General features: G+C 43.3%; 1 protein-coding gene across 7 annotated transcripts in view; it reads left to right on the top strand.

Moving 5' to 3' along the window:
- LOC102734999 (general transcription factor II-I) overlaps positions 1-16,700 on the top strand; it is a 110,443-nt gene extending 93,743 nt beyond the window's left edge. For 6 of the 7 annotated variants that reach the window (XM_081819586.1, XM_081819583.1, XM_081819585.1 and 3 more), the window contains 12 exons: positions 5,106-5,207; positions 6,154-6,219; positions 6,565-6,748; positions 8,076-8,134; positions 8,558-8,638; positions 9,083-9,166; positions 9,730-9,913; positions 11,097-11,125; positions 13,428-13,469; positions 14,242-14,283; positions 14,771-14,846; positions 15,557-16,700. In XM_081819586.1, the coding sequence (XP_081675712.1) occupies positions 5,106-5,207; positions 6,154-6,219; positions 6,565-6,748; positions 8,076-8,134; positions 8,558-8,638; positions 9,083-9,166; positions 9,730-9,913; positions 11,097-11,125; positions 13,428-13,469; positions 14,242-14,283; positions 14,771-14,829 (932 nt within the window). In that variant the 3' untranslated portion in view covers positions 14,830-14,846; positions 15,557-16,700. The remainder of the gene's footprint in view (positions 1-5,105; positions 5,208-6,153; positions 6,220-6,564; positions 6,749-8,075; positions 8,135-8,557; positions 8,639-9,082; positions 9,167-9,729; positions 9,914-11,096; positions 11,126-13,427; positions 13,470-14,241; positions 14,284-14,770; positions 14,847-15,556) is intronic. The other variant, XM_081819581.1, reaches the window with a different exon arrangement.
- The last annotated feature ends 417 nt before the right edge of the window (positions 16,701-17,117 follow it).

The following is a 17,117-nucleotide window of genomic DNA, read 5'->3' as shown; positions in this document are numbered from 1 at the left end:
AAAAAAAAAAAAAAGAATGGTACTTAACTCATATGCTGTTTTTTAAATTGAGATATACTTCACATAAATTTCACCATTTTATTTTTTTTAATTCACTGCTTAAAATACACAATTCAGTATATGCATAAGGTTGTGCAACCGTCAGACCAGTCGAACTCCAGAACCTTTTCATCACCCAGGAAAAAGCCCCCATACATATAGCAGTTGCTCCCCATCTCCCCTTCCCTGCAACCCCTGGGAACCACTCATATACTTTTTTGTCTCTGGATAAGCCTATTTTTTACATTTCATGTAAGTGGAAGGACAGTGGGTGATCCTTTGTGACTGGCTTCTTTCACTTGGCGGAATGTTTTCCAGGTTCATCTGTCTTGTAGCTTGTCCCAGTACTGCAGTCCTTCCCCTCTGTCCACTTTTTAAGATTTGTGATTAAATATATATAACAAAGGTGGACCCTTCTAATGGTCTACATTTTTTAAATGTACAGTTCTGTGCATTAAGTGCATTCACATTGTTATGCAACTGTCACGACCATCACCACCATCCGTCTCCTGAACATTGTCCTCTTCCCCTGTCAAAACTGCCCGGTCAACACTGAATCCCCTTCATTTAAGTAACTGCTACACCTTTCTCCACCACAGCTCCGTGTTCGACAGCAGCGCACCAAGTGTTTGAGTTTCTCCACATACTTGCCACCACTTTCTATTTTCTGTTTATTTTTTAAAGATTTAATTTATTTGAGAGAGCGAGCAAGCGAGCATGAGCAGGGGGAGCGGGAGGGGCAAAGAAAGAGGGAGAAGCAGATGCCCCGATCATGCTGGGGCTCAATCCCAGGACCCCGAGATCATGACCTGAGCCAAAGACGCTTAACCGACTGAGCCACGCAGGCACCCCTTCTGTTTCTTATTTTTTAGATAATATCCATCCTAATAGGTGTCCATTTCTTTTTCTTGGTGCCTAATACCACATTGGGTAGATGTACCACATTTTGTTTATCCATTTATCAGATGGACATTGGGGATGTTTCTGGTTTGGGGTATTAAGAATAATGTTACAGGGCGCCTGGGTGGCTCAGTCGTTAAGCGTCTGCCTTCGGCTCAGGTCATGATCCCAGGGTCCTGGGATCGAGCCCCGCATCGGGCTCACTGCTCCGTGGGAAGCCTGCTTCTCCCTCTCCCACTCCCCCTGCTTGTGTTCCCTTTCTCGCTGTCTTTCTCTGTCAAATAAATAAATAAAATCTTAAAAACAAAAAAAATAATGTTACTATGAACATTTGCATAGAAGTTTTTGTATAGGGGTGCCTGGGTGGCTCAGTCAGTAAGCGTCTGCCTTCAGCTCAGGCCATGATCCCAGGGTCCTGGGATCGAGCCCCGCATCGGGCTCCCTGCTCCGCAGGAAGCCTGCTTCTCCCTCTCCCTGTTCCACTCCCCCTGCTAGTGTTCCCTCTCTCTCTGTCAAAATAAATAAATAAATAAAATCTTTATTTCTTTCAATTTAGAAACAATGGGCATTTTTTTTTAAGATTTTAATTATTTGTCAGAGAGAGAGACACACATAAGCAGGTGAGCGGCAGGCAGAGGGAGAAGCAGGCTCCCCACTGAGCAGGGAGCCTGATGTGGGGCTCGATCCCAGGACCCCGGGATCATGACCAGAGCCGAAGGGGGAGCCACCCAGGCACCCCATAAATAAAAAATCTTTAAAAAAGAAGATTTGGGGCGCCTGGGTGGCTCAGTCGTTAAGCGTCTGCCTTCGGCTTAGGTCATGATCCCAGGGTCCTGGGATTGGGCTCCGTGCTCGGTGGGAAGGCTGCTTCTCCCTCTCCCACTCCCCCCTGCTTGTGTTCCCACTCTCGCTGTGTCTCTGTCAAATAAATAAATAAAAAATCTTTAAAAAAAATAAAGTTTTTGTATGGACATGAGTTTTTAATCTCCATTTATTTTTTGAGGGTTTGATTATTAAATACAAATAAATATTATCTAGAATGATCTCGTGTAAATGCTGATACTTTTCTTGCTTTGCAGTAGAATCAGCAAGGGAGACAAGATAGGAATGGGATGCTCTTTAGGTTGGGTAATAAACCCATTTATTATACATACCAGCTTAGAAACCCATTGTTTCGGGACACGTGGGTGGTTCATTTGGTTAAGCGTCTGCCTTCGGCTCTGGTCATGATCCCAGGGTCCTGGGATCGAGCCCCACATCAGGCTCCCTGCTCAGCGGGGAGCCTGCTTCTCCCTCTGCCTGCCGCTCACCCGCTTATGTGTGTCTCTCTCTCTCTGACAAATAATTAAAATCTTAAAAAAAAATGCCCATTGTTTCTAAATTGAAAGAAATACTATCCAAGGATTAGACCCTCACTTCGCACACTATACTTTTGGTTTCTAATTCAAAAGGAGAAGACTAAGGTCGGTGATGGCTTGGTGATAAAATGCTTTTGACCTTCAGATTAACAGAGAATAGGGTTTTTTTGGGGGTTTTTTTTGTTTTTTTTGTTTTTAAAGATTTTATTTATTTATTAGAGAGAGAATGAGAGACAGAGAGCATGAGAGGGGGGAGGGTCAGAGGGAGAAGCAGACTCCCTGCCGAGCAGGGAGCCCGATGCGGGACTTGATCCCGGGACTCTAGGATCAAGACCTGAGCCGAAGGCAGCCGCCTAACCAACTGAGCCACCCAGGCGCCTGAGAATATGTTTATATTACGTTCCCCATGCCATAGAGGTCCTTGTCCCACGATAACTTTCTATTGCTTCACCAAGTCTGTAAATGGACTCTGAATTTAAGTAATATTCGTTAAAATACCATAAAGTAGTCATTAGTATTTTAAGGTGATGTATGTAGTAAAAGCTGTGTCCATGTCCAGGAACTTTTTGGCAGTTTAGTGGTGGGGGGAGGTATTTTGCTTGCACCATACTAATACTCTGTTTTAAATGATACGTCATGCTTGTTTGGAATTGTTTTACTTTAAAAAATAAATGTACATAATTTATACACAGTAAAACGTACCCATTGCGGTTGTGGGGTTTGAGTTTTGGAAAATGTTGGTGCCACCACTTTAGTCAATTTTTGAAACATCTCTATCACCCTGCCCTGCTCCCCGCAGGCCACAGCAGCCGGGCCCACGGGCAACCCCAGTCTGCCTTTTTTTTTTAAGATTTTATTTATTTATTTGACAGGCAGAGATAGCAAGAGAGGGAACACAAGCAGGGGGAGTGGCAGAGGGAGAAGCAGGCTTCCCGAGGAACAGGGAGCCCGATGCGGGGCTCCATCCCAGGACCCTGGGATCATGACCTGAGCCGAAGGCAGATGCCCAACGACCAAGCCACCCAGCGCTCTCCACCACCCACCTGGTCTGCTTTTTCGTCACCACGGAATGCTTTTGCCTGTTCTGGAATTTCATATAAATGGATCCTACTGGCTCTACTCTTTATGGCTTGCTTCTTTTTCTCGGCATAATGCTTTCTGATTTAACACTCGTGGCATATTTCAGTATCCCCTTTTTATTGTGGAGTGTTCCTCCATGGTGTGGCTTCACCACATTTTTTTTATACATATGTCAGTGGACATTTGGGTTTGTTTCCAGCCTTGTCTAAAAACGATCCTGCGAACATTTGTGTACAAAGTGCAGCATATGTTCTCCTCTTGAGGAGGTATTTAGAAGCACAGTCGTGGAGCTGTTCACATTCTGCGAGACTGCCGAACAGTCTTCCGAAGTGGTTTTGTCATTTTACACTCCTGCCAGCAGTGGATGCCTTCCAGTTGCCCCCCATCCTCCCCGTCCTCAGCATTTGTCATTGTTTTAAATTTAGCTTTTCCAGTGGGTGCGTGGTGCTATTTCACTTAACTGTAAACCCGAATGCTGCTTTATTAATGTAGACTAAGAACTAGATATTTCAGTCAGGTCCATTCTGTCTGCTGCTCCCAAGTTCCTTCCCGTCTCACCCTGTTATCGAAGGCTTGCCTCATGAGTACGGAGCCTAAGCAGAGGTGTGAGCTGGCTTAGTAACCCTGTGCAGGGCTCTGGTGACGGGCTGGACTGATTGCCTCTTCCCGGTTGTACCCGTCAGCTAGCCCAGGCTGCTAGTTTGCTTTCCTCACTATGCCATCTTAAGAAAGCTGTTGTTTTATTCAGGAGTTTTGAAATAATTAAAGAGTAGAATGTTGGTTCTTGACATTTATTTCACTTGTTTAAGATTTTATGTATTTGTTTTAGAGAAAGAGCACGCGCGCGCTTGAGTGGGGGGAGGTGCAGAGGGAGGAGGACAAGCAGACCCCGGGCTGAGCACGAGCCAGATGCAGGGCTCTGTCCTAGGACCCTGAGATCATGACCTGAGCCGAAATCAAGATCAGACGTTTAACCAACTGAGCCACCCAGGCGCCCTGAAAGCCCAGAGTCTACAGATACTCTCTGCAAATTGGGAAATTCGGAGTTGGAAGATGTATCTTTAGAATGTTGGTTATTTTCTAAAGAAATCTGAGGAACCTTAATTTCTTTTTATTTTCCTATTATTTTGGCTCTTTTGTTTTTAAAGATTGCTGGCTGGCTTCAGATTTAAATAAACTCACTATTTAAGCATTAGGTGACCTCTACATAAGAGTCAGGTCCTGGTTTTATAAGAATAACTTAAAACTAATAGTCCTTTTCATTCAATGGAAAAACAACCAGTTTCCTACAACACTGTTTCTAATTTGTACTAAATTCAAAGGAAGGATGTGTCCAGAGTCAGCTAGAGAATCCAAAGGAAGGCTTCAGAGTGGGGATAGTACCTGAAATTGGATTATGTTCATGGGTTGAAAGAAAAACGCATAAGCAAACATAGCTACCCCAAAATTAGATGGCTCCAAAAGGGCGCGTTGAAGCATTAAGTGAGTTGAAAATTCGTCAGATCTTCCAGAAAGCTAATTCTGTTTGGGACGAAAATGGCCGAAGGTAGGGACGGAAGCAGAAAAATGGATGGAGGCTGTAAGCAGGGGCCTCGGTGCCCATTTGCATTGGTAGTGCTTATGTACTGTTTGAACTTAACGTGGTTTTTCAGGGACATCACAAGCAGTGCTTAAACATGATGAGGTGCATGTATTGATTATGATTTTTTCCTTTTAATTCTTCTTCAGGCCCTAATAGCAGCAACCCTCAAACCTCCGCGGTTAGAACCCCTACCCAGACTAATGGTTCTAATGTTCCCTTCAAGCCTCGAGGGAGAGAGTTTTCTTTTGGTAAATATGAATTCTTTTTTTCTTAATTTCATCATTTTAAATAAAAGGAACCAATACACTTTATTTTTCTAGGTGAATTGTTTTTTATTTGGTAAGTTGGTATATATGAGCTATTAAAGGTACTATAATAGCTACTTAACCCCTCTGTGCCTCAGTTTCTGGATTTGTAAAGTGGGGATAATACTACTTCCTGCCTTGTGGGGTTATTATGAGGATTGCAAGTACTAAGTTAAAGGGTAGAACCATACCTGGCACATAGAAGGTGCTGTCGTTTTTTGGGAGGTTTCTTGGTTTTCATTTGTTTTTTATTTTTAGCCTATGTCATTTGTTGCCAGTGTATTAGTAATACAGTGAAACCGTTTAATAATGTAGGATTAGAGTAGTTGCCAAGACATGACTGTGCTAAAAACCTATGTATTTTTTTTGTATTTCTCTCTCTTTTTTTTTTTTTAAGATTTTATTTATTTGCGAGAGAGAGAATGAGAGACAGAGAGCATGAGAGGGGGGAGGGTCAGAGGGAGAAGCAGACTCCCCGCTGAGCAGGGAGCCTGATGCAGGACTCGATCTGGGACTTCAGGATCATGACCTGAGCCGAAGGCAGTTGCCTAGCCAACTGAGCCACCCACGTGCTCAGAGCCTTTAATTATTTTTTTTTTAAAGATTTTATTTATTTATTTGAGACAGAGAATGAGATAGAGAGAGAGCACATGAGAGGGGGGAGGGTCAGAGGGAGAAGCAGGCTCCCCGCCAAGCAGGGAGCCCGATGCGGGACTCGATCCTGGGACTCCAGGATCATGACCTGAGCCGAAGGCAGTCGCTTAACCAACTGAGCCACCCAGGCACCCTTTTTTGTACTTCTTAAAGATGCACAATAAAATAAGAAACTGCTGGGCATAGATGTATTTTGCGAAGTATTGCTACTAACTATCTTGTTTTTCACTTGCAGAGGCCTGGAATGCCAAAATCACGGACCTAAAACAGAAAGTTGAGAATCTTTTCAATGAAAAATGCGGTAAGTTTATTTTGAAATATTAGTGCTAAAATGTATGGTAGCCTTTTTCACGTAGTCTGAGAATGTGTGCAGAATAAAATGTGCAGCGTTGAAATGTTACTGTCATGGGAAGTGCATGTGTTTTGCGAGCATGGATGCCATCATTTCTCCCACTTTTCTGAGCACTGCAGAATTGAACACGTTTTTCTAAAATTGAAAGTAATACGATTTTTCAAAAAAAAATATATAATTTTAGTAGCTGCAAAATGTAATTTAGAAAGGATTTTTTTTTTTTTTTTTTTACAAAGGAGTTTTGAAAAGTGACGAACATGAGAAAGAATAGAAACGTCTGTGTGTGTTTTACAGGCGAAGCCCTTGGTCTGAAGCAAGCTGTGAAAGTACCGTTTGCATTATTTGAATCTTTCCCAGAAGACTTCTATGTGGAGGGCCTGCCTGAGGGCGTGCCGTTCCGGCGGCCGTCCACCTTTGGCATTCCAAGGCTGGAGAAGATACTCAGAAACAAGGCCAAGATTAAGTTCATCATTAAAAAGTAAGGGCAGTAAGCTGAAAGGAGGCTCGCCGGGCAGCGGCAGTGCTCTGACGCGGGCAGATTGGTGCTTGGGTTCACCGTTGTATCAAGACCTCATTAGCTCTAGGAGGCAAAAAAGAAGGCTCTTTAAGCTGTACTTTTGTAGATCTGTTAAGTGTTTCGTAACTGGTTATAAGAGGGAAGGAGGGCTGTAGCTTGTCAGAGGGATGACAGCTTGATTTTGTTCAATATACCACTGTCTTATTGTTAATGGTTGATGCTGCTGGGGTCTAAGCAGTTGTTCAGTTTTGTAAAGCCCTATGATTTCTCCAGCGTACAGAATATTTTTTCTTTCTTTCTTTAAGTTTATTTATTTATTTGTTTTTTAAGGATTTTATTTATTTGACAGAGAGAGAGAAAGCACAAGTAGGCAGAACATCAGGGAGAGGGAGAGGAAGAAGTAGGCTCTCCACCGAGCAGGGAGCCTGACATGGGGCTCGATCCCAGGACCCTGGGATCATGACCTGAGCTGAAGGCAGCCGCTTAACCGACTGAGCCACCCAGGCGCTCCAAGTTTATTTATTTTTTTTTGTAATCTCTACACCCACTGTGGGACTTGAACTCATGACCTTGAGATCAAGAGTCGGATGCTCTTCCAACTGTGCCCACCAGGCGCCCCCAGAATATTTTAAATTTCTGTTGGCTTTGGAGGTCTATGAATTAGACCAACACAATTGAAGTGGATGGCAATAATCAGAAGTTAAAAATATATGTTGATGTTGAAGAATTATTTGAACTTAATGGAAGTGAATTTTAGGTGCCATTTATTAACACTTGCTTCTGAGTCATACAGCGGTATTGTCAAATGCTCAAAGCTGACACTGCCAACCACATTGGCCACCTTTTGTACTTCTGGCCAGGGCTGGAGAGGGCTGGAGAGGTCTGGCAGTAGCTAAGGCCTCTGCTTCTGCATCTTCCTAGAGAAAGACTCGCGCTTAAGTTTTCACAAGCTTGTCCTCTGTTTCCATGCTGCCCGCGTACAGCGTGTTCCCTGTTTCCATTCTCAGGTCTAGCACTGGATCCTTCCAGGATATATGGTGGAAACCATGGGAAAGAGAAACTAATTGAAGCTAGACGGACCTGGGTTGGTGTTGTGATCATGATTAGGATTGGGGTTTTTGTATATGTTTCTTTAGACGACGGACATGTTCTTTCTGTTCTTCCATTACTAAGAATTGAATGTATATGTTCAGAAAGTAAATGGTTCTTTTAAATCTTTGTTTAATTTTAACATTTTACTATGGGATTATTAGCACACAATGTTTTTTTCTCCCTTCCTGTTTTTCAGGCCTGAAATGTTTGAGACTGCAATTAAGGAGAGTACCTCCTCCTCGAAGAGCCCTCCGAGTGAGTGTCCTTGCTACAGAACGTGTGCTGTGGGAAACTTACGTTGCAGCAGTAATTTTAAAAGAATCGTTGAAAGAACAGCTACTGAGTTAAAACCAAGAACGCTCATTAAAGAATGTGGTTTTGACTGATTTACAATTTTGAGTTTATTTAATAAATGAGAATCTTTGTATGTCTGATGCTGTACCGAGCACAGTGAGAAAGAGAAAAGAGTGTGGGGTGGGGGTGGGGGGGTGAGGGGGTGGGGAGCGGTCTTTCAGGAAACTTAATTCCCCCAGAATGACAAAGTGTACCATCAGATGGACCAACCCTTACACAGAATTGGGTTAAATACTATCTTGTGTAGTCTGAATTTTAAGCGCATCAATAGAGCTGGTTTAATTACATTTTGTGTGTGTTCTAATCTGAAGTTTCTATTTTAAGGAAAAATAAATTCATCGCCCAACGTTAATACTACTGCATCAGGTGTTGAAGATCTTAACATCATTCAGGTGACGATTCCAGGTACGATTTCTCTGCCTTTCTCTCGCTTGTGGGGTTTTCCGTGTTTGGATTTTCACTCAACTGACTTGGGTTCCCGGGACTCGCTCTGTGCCATGCTGTGCCCCTGTCTGCCCTGCAGAGAGCGCTAACCAAACACATCACCTCGTCGGTTCCTTCCCAGAAAGCTCTAGGCAGTTACCAGACGCAGAGTGAGCTAGTACCTAGTGCCTTGTTGAGGAAATCTGTACAAAAGAGCCGGCGGAGTTCCTTGTAACAGGCACAGAGGCATCGCGTTTTCGGTTTGTTGTTAGAGTCAAATCACTTGGTTAAGTCATTTCAACCTTGATTAGTGTAAAATACTTAAATCTTCCCAAGACATGAAGCGAGTTCACTCAGAGCACCTAAAAATTGACCTGGAATTAAAATTGCATTATTTAGCTATGACCGTCCTCTTGCCTTTTCTAGATGACGATAATGAAAGGCTGTCAAAAGTTGAAAAAGCGAGACAGCTCAGAGAGCAAGTGAACGACCTCTTCAGTCGGAAATTTGGTGAGTTTCGCATTTGCATAGTGCTGTTGCAGTAAGCTAGGACATTTCCTTCCAGTGAGAGCCGAATGGTAGATTATGCTCGGATAGCTGTTGTCTTCCTGTATAAAATGAAATGAAGTTGAAATGCAGGTGTTCGGGGCGCCTGGGTGGCTCAGTTGTTAAGCGTCTGCCCTCGGCTCAGGTCATGATCCCAGGGTCCTGGGATCGAGCCCCACATCGGGCTCTCTGCTCAGCGGGGAGCCTGCTTCTCCCTCTCCCACTCCCCCTGCTTGTGTTCCCTCTCTCTGTCAAATAAATAAAAATCTTTAAAAAAAAAAAGAAAAAGAAATGCAGGTGTTCGGGTTTCTCTAAAGTTTTTTCCTAAGGAAACGTTAGCTGTGTTAAACTCTCGATGATGGTCGCCATCAAAGCGAGTAGAACTGAGGTTCGGAGGTAAGGTTGTTTGACGTGTACTTTGACTATCATTAACTGCGGGGACTGTCCTTAATGTTGCTCGTGTGCTTTCTAACCACTTCGGAGATGATAGGTTGACCTGTGCTTTTATGCTGTTTGTCTCGTCCTAGGTGAAGCTATTGGTATGGGTTTCCCTGTGAAAGTTCCCTACAGGAAAATCACAATTAACCCTGGCTGTGTGGTGGTTGACGGCATGCCCCCTGGAGTGTCGTTCAAAGCCCCCAGTTACCTGGAAATCAGCTCCATGAGGAGGATCTTAGATTCTGCTGAGTTCATTAAATTCACTGTCATTAGGTAAGTGAGCCTTCCCCGCTTGTTCATAAGAATGACTCTGTTCATCGTGAGGCTAAGTCATCTTCCAGAATGTAGTCCTAGGTAATAATAGGATCCAATTTTCCATATAACACATAAAATACTTGAGTTCTTCTACTGTGAGATTCTCTTCTGCCTGAGCTGACTCTTAATTCTCCTGTTTTTAAGGCAAGGGCTTAGTGAACCTTTGCCCATGGACCAGACCCAGCCTGTTGCCTGTTCTTATAAAGCCTTATTAAAACACGGTTACATACAGTTGGCAGTACATAGCGTCTACTGCAGCTTTCAGCTTACAGGGGTGAAACGGGGCAGTTGGGACAGAGACAGTATGATCTGCAAAGCCGAAAATATTTACTGGCTGACCCACTACAGAAAACAGTTGGCCAGCATGTGTCTTAGGAACGTCATCCCAGGCTCAGGTCGGACAGGGATCTGATCCCAAGTCAGGTCATTCTGTCTCCTTGTCTGTACCATAAAAGTGTAGTTGTCACCTTTGAGAATGGGCTCCTTATCCACAGAGCAGGAATGATGATTATACCTACACTCTTAACAGCATCGTGAGATCACATTAATACGTGTTCGTCCAGTAGGTGTTCCGCAGACGTCCTCTTTTCCATCTACCTAAGCAAGAGTCCATGTCATCTTCACGCTTTCCAGCTCCCCAAAACTTTGCTATCACTAAATCTTCCCAGTCGGTTCATTGTTAAATTCCCACTGTTTCTTGTACAAATCACTTAGGACTGGCTCTTGGAAATAGCCCATGTGGTAACCTCCCAAGGCTTTCTGTCATCCGCTTATCTTCTCCCAGTACCCTTTCCCTAAAAATCCCGTTTTTGTCCCACTTAACCCGTGTCCATGGTCCATGCTCTTCCCCAGGGGTCTGGATAAAAGCTTGCTTCCATTAGACTATGTCACTGAAATTACTGTATTCTTTTTTTCTTGGCTTCTGTTGTTTTCACCATCTTTAGTGTGGCCTTATCTAATGATGGTGTGTAGTAGTTATATGTCTATCTTTTCAAAGATTAAAAAGTGTAAGATTGAAACGTAGTTGGATAACATTGCTCATTCTAACATGTAAGTGACTTGAGTTAAATATTAAACTGAATATACATGTAAATTTTGTAGAACAAAAATAAACTGTTACATAATTTGTTTCTCCCTTTAGACCATTTCCAGGACTTGTGATTAATAACCGTGAGTAAATTTCATGAAGTCTTTTCCTTTCTTCTTTTCTGGGGTGGGAGAGACTGTGTGCATGTGCCTTTGCTCACAGAAAGTAGTGTTTTACCCCCCTCCCGCAGTAACCAGGCAGAGCTGGTGGTGTAGCCTCAGGGTCAAGGCACCAGGCACTTTTCTACATGTAAAATGGGGTTCGTTGCTTAGCCTTTTAAATCTCAGTTTATTCGTTCATAAAATGGTGATATTAGTGCCCATTTTGAGAGTCTTCGAGCAGTTTAAATAACTCCTTTGGTGTCAAACATCTTAAACAGGGATCAGCGAGTTCCTGCCTGTGTTTGTAAATAAAGTATTATTAGAACATCTCCTGGCCTCTTTGCTTATGGTGGAGTTGGGAAGCTGCAAGAGACCGTTGTGACCTGCAGAGCCTGAGATATGCACTCACTAGCTCTTTATGAAAAAGTTTGTTGACCCCTAACGTAGAGTCGTACTTTCTGTGCTCAAGAAGTACAATCTGAATTTGATAATATTACTGCAGTTCCTTTACTATTATTGTGTAATTGCTGTGCTGAAACAAGTAGGTCTTTTAATGTGATGTCGCTTGCTTCTGTTAATATTTAAGCCAGTATCTAGGGGCGCCTGGGTGGCTCAGTCGTTAAGCGTCTGCCTTCGGCTCAGGTCATGGTCCCAGGGTCCTGGGATCGAGCCCCGCATTGGGCTCCCTGCTCAGCAGGAGGCCTGCTTTGCTTCTCCCTCTCCCACTCCCCCTGCTTGTGTTCCCTCTCTCGCTGTGTCTCTGTCAAATAAATAAATAAAATCTTTTAAAAAAAAAAAATTTAAGCCAGTATCTGGCACAGGTTGGGCTCTCAAATATTGTTGCACGAACAGATGTATGTGGTTTTCCAATTCCCTGATGTTCGTAACATTTATTATTTTTTTTTATTTTCACTTTTTTTTTATTCTTATGTTAATCCCCATACATTACATCATTAGTTTTAGATGTAGTGTTCCATGATTCATTGTTTGTGCATAACACCCAGTGCTCCATGCAGAACGTGCCCTCCTCAATACCCACCACCAGGCTAACCCATCCTCCCACCCCCCTTGTTCGTAACATTTAAAATCGCATTTTTAGCAAATACTATACATACATGTCTTACGTTCTATTAACTTTATTAAAGTTTTTCACAAGTGAGAATTCTCTTTCCCCAGTACCATTAGAGCTTCAGTCTCTTTTCCAGGTGGTGTTAATCTAACTCTAAAACCCATCTACACTGAGTACTCAGTTCTGTAGTTTATTTGCTGGGAGAGCGTAAGCCCCTCCAGTGTCATGTTACGGAGTTTCCGGGGCCCCTGGAGCAGCAGAGCCCTCCCCCCGCCCCCGGGAAATCAGGCACTCACTGTAGATGCCCCCTGCCCTTCTGTTCTGCTTCACACTGTTGGCCCTGTTTGGGGCCTTCACTCTTCAGGGTCATAGATTTTGTTCTCTCTCTTCTGCCTCCCAAGTTTTGGGTTTCACTTTATCATAAAATGTATTCATTTGGTTGTACCCCTAAACCATGAGTTCTTTTTTATAGGTTCTATTTTTAATATATTCTCTTTCTTGGCCAAATATGTTAGTATCCAGTAGTGTCAGTGATGAAAGAGGACATAGGCCTTGCTTCATAGATCTTTAATCCTCTTTCTGACATTCTACTTAAATCACACCAGGGAACTTGGTCATTTAAAGAAATCCAATGATGGTTTTTTCCTTCAGATTTTTTTTTTTTTTTTACTCCCAGTGCATCTGTCTTCTGTGTAATTTTTAGTTTCAAAGAGTATTGTATTTTAAGCCTTCCTGTCCCCTTCCCTTACGTTTAAAATTAAGTTCAGTTTTGTTCTTATCCTTGTACAGTAGTGTTTAGTAGAACTTTCCGGTAATTACTATGAATTAGTTATTCTGATGGGACATACCAGAGTTCTTAATACATGTTCCCTTCTTGTCATAAGGAAAATAGTGCCGGGGCGCCTGGGTGGCTCAGTCGATTGAGCGTCTGCCTTCGGCTCGGGTCATGATCCCGGGGTCCTGGGATCGAGCCCCGCGTCGGGCTCCCTGCTCAGTGGGGAGTCTGCTTCTCCCACTCCCTCTGCCTGCCTCTCTGCCTACTTGTGCTATCTCTCTGTCAAATAAATAAATAAAATCTTCAAAAAAAAAAAGGAAAATAGTGCCTGTTACGGCAAGGTTGAAGCATCCAAATAGAGAATGTATGTAAAAATGCTTTTCCATTGTAACCGCATATCATTAAATTATTGTTTAAATCAATCTGCTTTTTTTTTTCAGAGTTGGTTGATCAGAGTGAGTCAGAAGGCCCAGTGATACAAGGTAAATTCAGCAGGGTAAAACAGAAATATTCCTACTTTTGCGATACAGTGGATCACATAAAATTGTGGGGCCTCACTTGTTTACATGTGCTAATAACTTCAGGGAAAGTCATTTACACAGTCAGACTTCGTGTTTTGGCTCCTGTGTTCAGAGGCCTGTATAAGCTCAAGCTCTGGGTCCTGACTGAGAACTGTGGGCCACATGCCATCTGACCCCACAGTCCCGGTCAGGCAGAAAGGAGGTCAGGAACTAGGAGGCCAGTGTTGTAGAGTGTAATTTTTTAGTGACAAGCGTGTCTTTCTAACTTTACCCCTTTATGCCATTCATATCTAATGCTTGTTATCAGCCCAATTTTGTCAGGGGGAAATTGTGACTTTTAACATTCCTTAGAAACCAGCGTTGAGGCCTGCTACTGTGATCCGCTTGAAAGCAACGAAAAGCTTTTATTCTATCAAAAAGGTCTCCACAGGAAGGCGGGGAAAGACCTAAAAAGGAACTTCTTTCTTTCACGTTAGGGCTTTGTTAATTACGATTGTTATTTAAGACTTGGTTTGCTTAAGGTAACTTAACACATGCCCGAAAAGGAGATTTGGGGGAGTCTGGTTGAGTCGTCATGTTTAATCCCAAGACGCTATGGCTGCCGTTGCATCTGGGACTTGTGCTTTGTGTACATTGTCTGGAGGGCTTTCTCCTTGCTTCCTCTAGGTCCTTTAAGTAAGTGAGAGCGACTTTAGAACAGTATTAGAGTAAATCTTCATGTGTTTCTCTTCAGAATCAGCTGAGCCCAGCCAGTTGGAGGTTCCTGCGACAGAAGGTAAAAAGGGTTATTTGTCCAGCTGCCAAACCCTGAAGTTCCTTAAGAATGTGCTCAGGACGAAGGATTGATTGTGGTTTTCACACTACCTCCTAGAACCCTGCGGTTGTGTTTTCTTTTTTCTTTTGTCTCGGGGTGAATTGGATCTGTCGTTTATGTCCAGAAACGTCGTGTTAGCGATGACTTGTGGTTCTTTTGCTCCGTTTTCTCCAAATGACTCTTAATGAATTCTGAACGAGTGCAGTGACTACTTTCTAACCTAGATTTTTGAATAGATAAGCAATAAGGTGTTTGTTACTTTGAAAACTTGAGTAACACAATTTAGAACTGATTGCTAGAGGAACGTTGTCTCTGAAAATGTTACCTTTAGTATCTTACAATTCCTATTAAATTATTTTAGTACATAGTTTGGTAGGAGTGGGTTTATAATTATACAGATTTGCATTCATAGTGCAATTTACCAGTTCCCTTTTGTTTTTCTTGGTAGAAGTAAAGGAGACTGATGGAAACTCTCAGATCAAGCAAGAACCAGACCCTACGTGGTAGACCTCTTCCCTCCTAGGGTAAATCAGCTTCTGTGTCCGGGGTGCCATCTAATGTTCGTCTGAACCCGCCTGTGTGTTCAGAAGCTAGTGTGTCTTCCCTGCTTCAGCCATAAATGGTGCCCCGCACCTTCGGGTCACAGGAGGTCAAGTGTAAGCCCTACTGGATGGTTTGAGTTAGAGGATCAAGCAGAGAGATTTTCCTTAGATCAATGTTTGTGAGTCTTAGATGTAAAAACACTTTTGCGCTAAAAGGAAAATGTTTTGTTTCTAATCTGTAGGGCAAATCTCACCCTCTCCATTGGAATGCACTCTGAATCCATATCACTACACTGACAAAAGCAGCATTTGCAGAGTCTGGCTAAGATGCACAATCCATTGTGCATCTTGCCTAATTAACTTACAACCTTGAACTTGGCCAGGTTGTTAACAGGACAGGCAGCTCTACACCAGGAGTCCGCTGCTTGCTGCTTTGGGGCCGTCAAACCTTGCTAAGCCCGAGCTTTTGAATAGTTGACGATGGTTATAGGGTCTGGCTTCACAGTAGTTGCTCTGATCTGTACCCGACAGTGCACTTTTTTAAAAAGACCTTTTTTTTTTGTCTGGGAATTTGCCATATAATGTCAGTTTGTGGACTTAAGTGTTGATTGAGTTTTGCTGTTTGCCAGTGTTAAATTCCTGTAACCGGAATAACCTGGTTTCTTGCTTGTTTGTTTTCTCTCCTATTTTAGCTTAAAGTATCAGTGGGTGAGAAGAGCTTTTCGGACCTGTTACTGCCCCAAGCCGTGTAATATACTTGTATAACAGAAATACCTTCTATACAAACCTTTTTTTCTACTTTTAGATAGAAATGTCTACTTTTTCAGCAGTTCTGTGAATTGAATTAAAGAGCAGAGTGACTGTAGATTTGGAATGGCTGGTTTACTTTGGAATGTATTATAAGGATTTTACAGCAATGCTGGAAAAATGACAGGGAAAATGACAGGGATGAATCTCATCAGATTTTTTACGTATCAACAGAGCCTTCAGCTATGGTGTTTATTTTCCAATCAAGCGAAGATCTCTCCTACTGGAACATCTCAGCTCCTGCAGTGAAGAAACACCTGTGATATAGTTCAGTCCTTTTAGTTTTTCTATTTGAAAAATCGTTTAAATGATCCTTTTGTTCACGGCTCTCTTTGACGACTGAGTGGACAGTTAGTATCTGTATATTTGACTAAACCTTTTCCTAAGCTGTCTATCATGGTTCATATGTTTTTTATCATAATTAAAACACCACCGTCTGGATCACCTAACAAGCCAGTGAGGTTAGCATGTCGGCGTGTGGCCTAGAGATGAAGTACAGGAACCTCTTCTACTGAGATTTGGCACCTGGATCAAACGCGTGACGCACCAGAAGTGTAAGGTCAGGTATGAGCGCTTGGGCCAGCCCAGGGACAGACGCTAAAGCCTCGCGATCATGTAACCTGTTGTGGTGTGGGTTTCTCTGGAACACTTCCAGCTCGGATCAGACTGTAGGGCTTTTCAGCGCCTTCGTTATTTTAGAACTCTACTTGTAACTTTGAGGCTCCGGTGTGGGGAGTGAGGGGCCAATAAGCTAAGGACGTGCCCCCCCTGATATTCTGCGCCATTTGTGGGAGGATCTTACGTGGGTTGGATTTCACAGACAATGAGAGTTGTAAAATACCAGCTATGAGAAGCTAGAGTACGTGATGGCATAGAGTTTTCATTAGCTTTATCACAATATTCACGATGGAGAATTATATTACATGGTAGCAGAAATAGGCATTTTTATGTGTTGCTTATATTTTACCTCAAATTAAATTGTAGATATAGGGTAATAAATAAAATCCATCCATGCCTTTCACACACTAATTCATTTCTTTCGAAGGTGTTTTCATGGTTATGTCTGGGGAAGGTGGGTGGTTCGGTGGTAGGTGGAGTGCACAGTGAAGGCTAGGCAGGCACTGTTCGCGGGCTTTCTGAGACTGGCGGTGCGCATCAGTCTGAGCTGGGGCTCGAGCCCCCGACTCCAGCAGCTGTGACATGCCAGCCGTATGCAGCTTCCCCGGGATTTGGAAGCAGGATCCCTCCCTGGAGAGAGCATGTGCATCAGCCCCTCCCACACGCGAAATCACACGCGGACTACACATTTTTTTCCTGTTCTCCCAGCATAGCCTCTGCCTCTCCACACATCCCCCCCAACTCCCCGACCCGTGCACGTCCGGGGAAAGCAGGGCTCCCCGCTTGCTAGCCTGCCGGCCGGCATCAACAACCCACACAGCTACTCCA

The sequence above is a fragment of the Leptonychotes weddellii genome, chromosome 5 (assembly GCF_054177405.1).
Source record: "Leptonychotes weddellii isolate Sample4059 chromosome 5, ASM5417740v2, whole genome shotgun sequence".
NCBI classification, from domain to species: Eukaryota; Metazoa; Chordata; class Mammalia; order Carnivora; family Phocidae; genus Leptonychotes; species Leptonychotes weddellii.
Note: the sequence above shows the minus strand (reverse complement) of the source record. Positions and strands in the feature narration are given on the sequence as shown.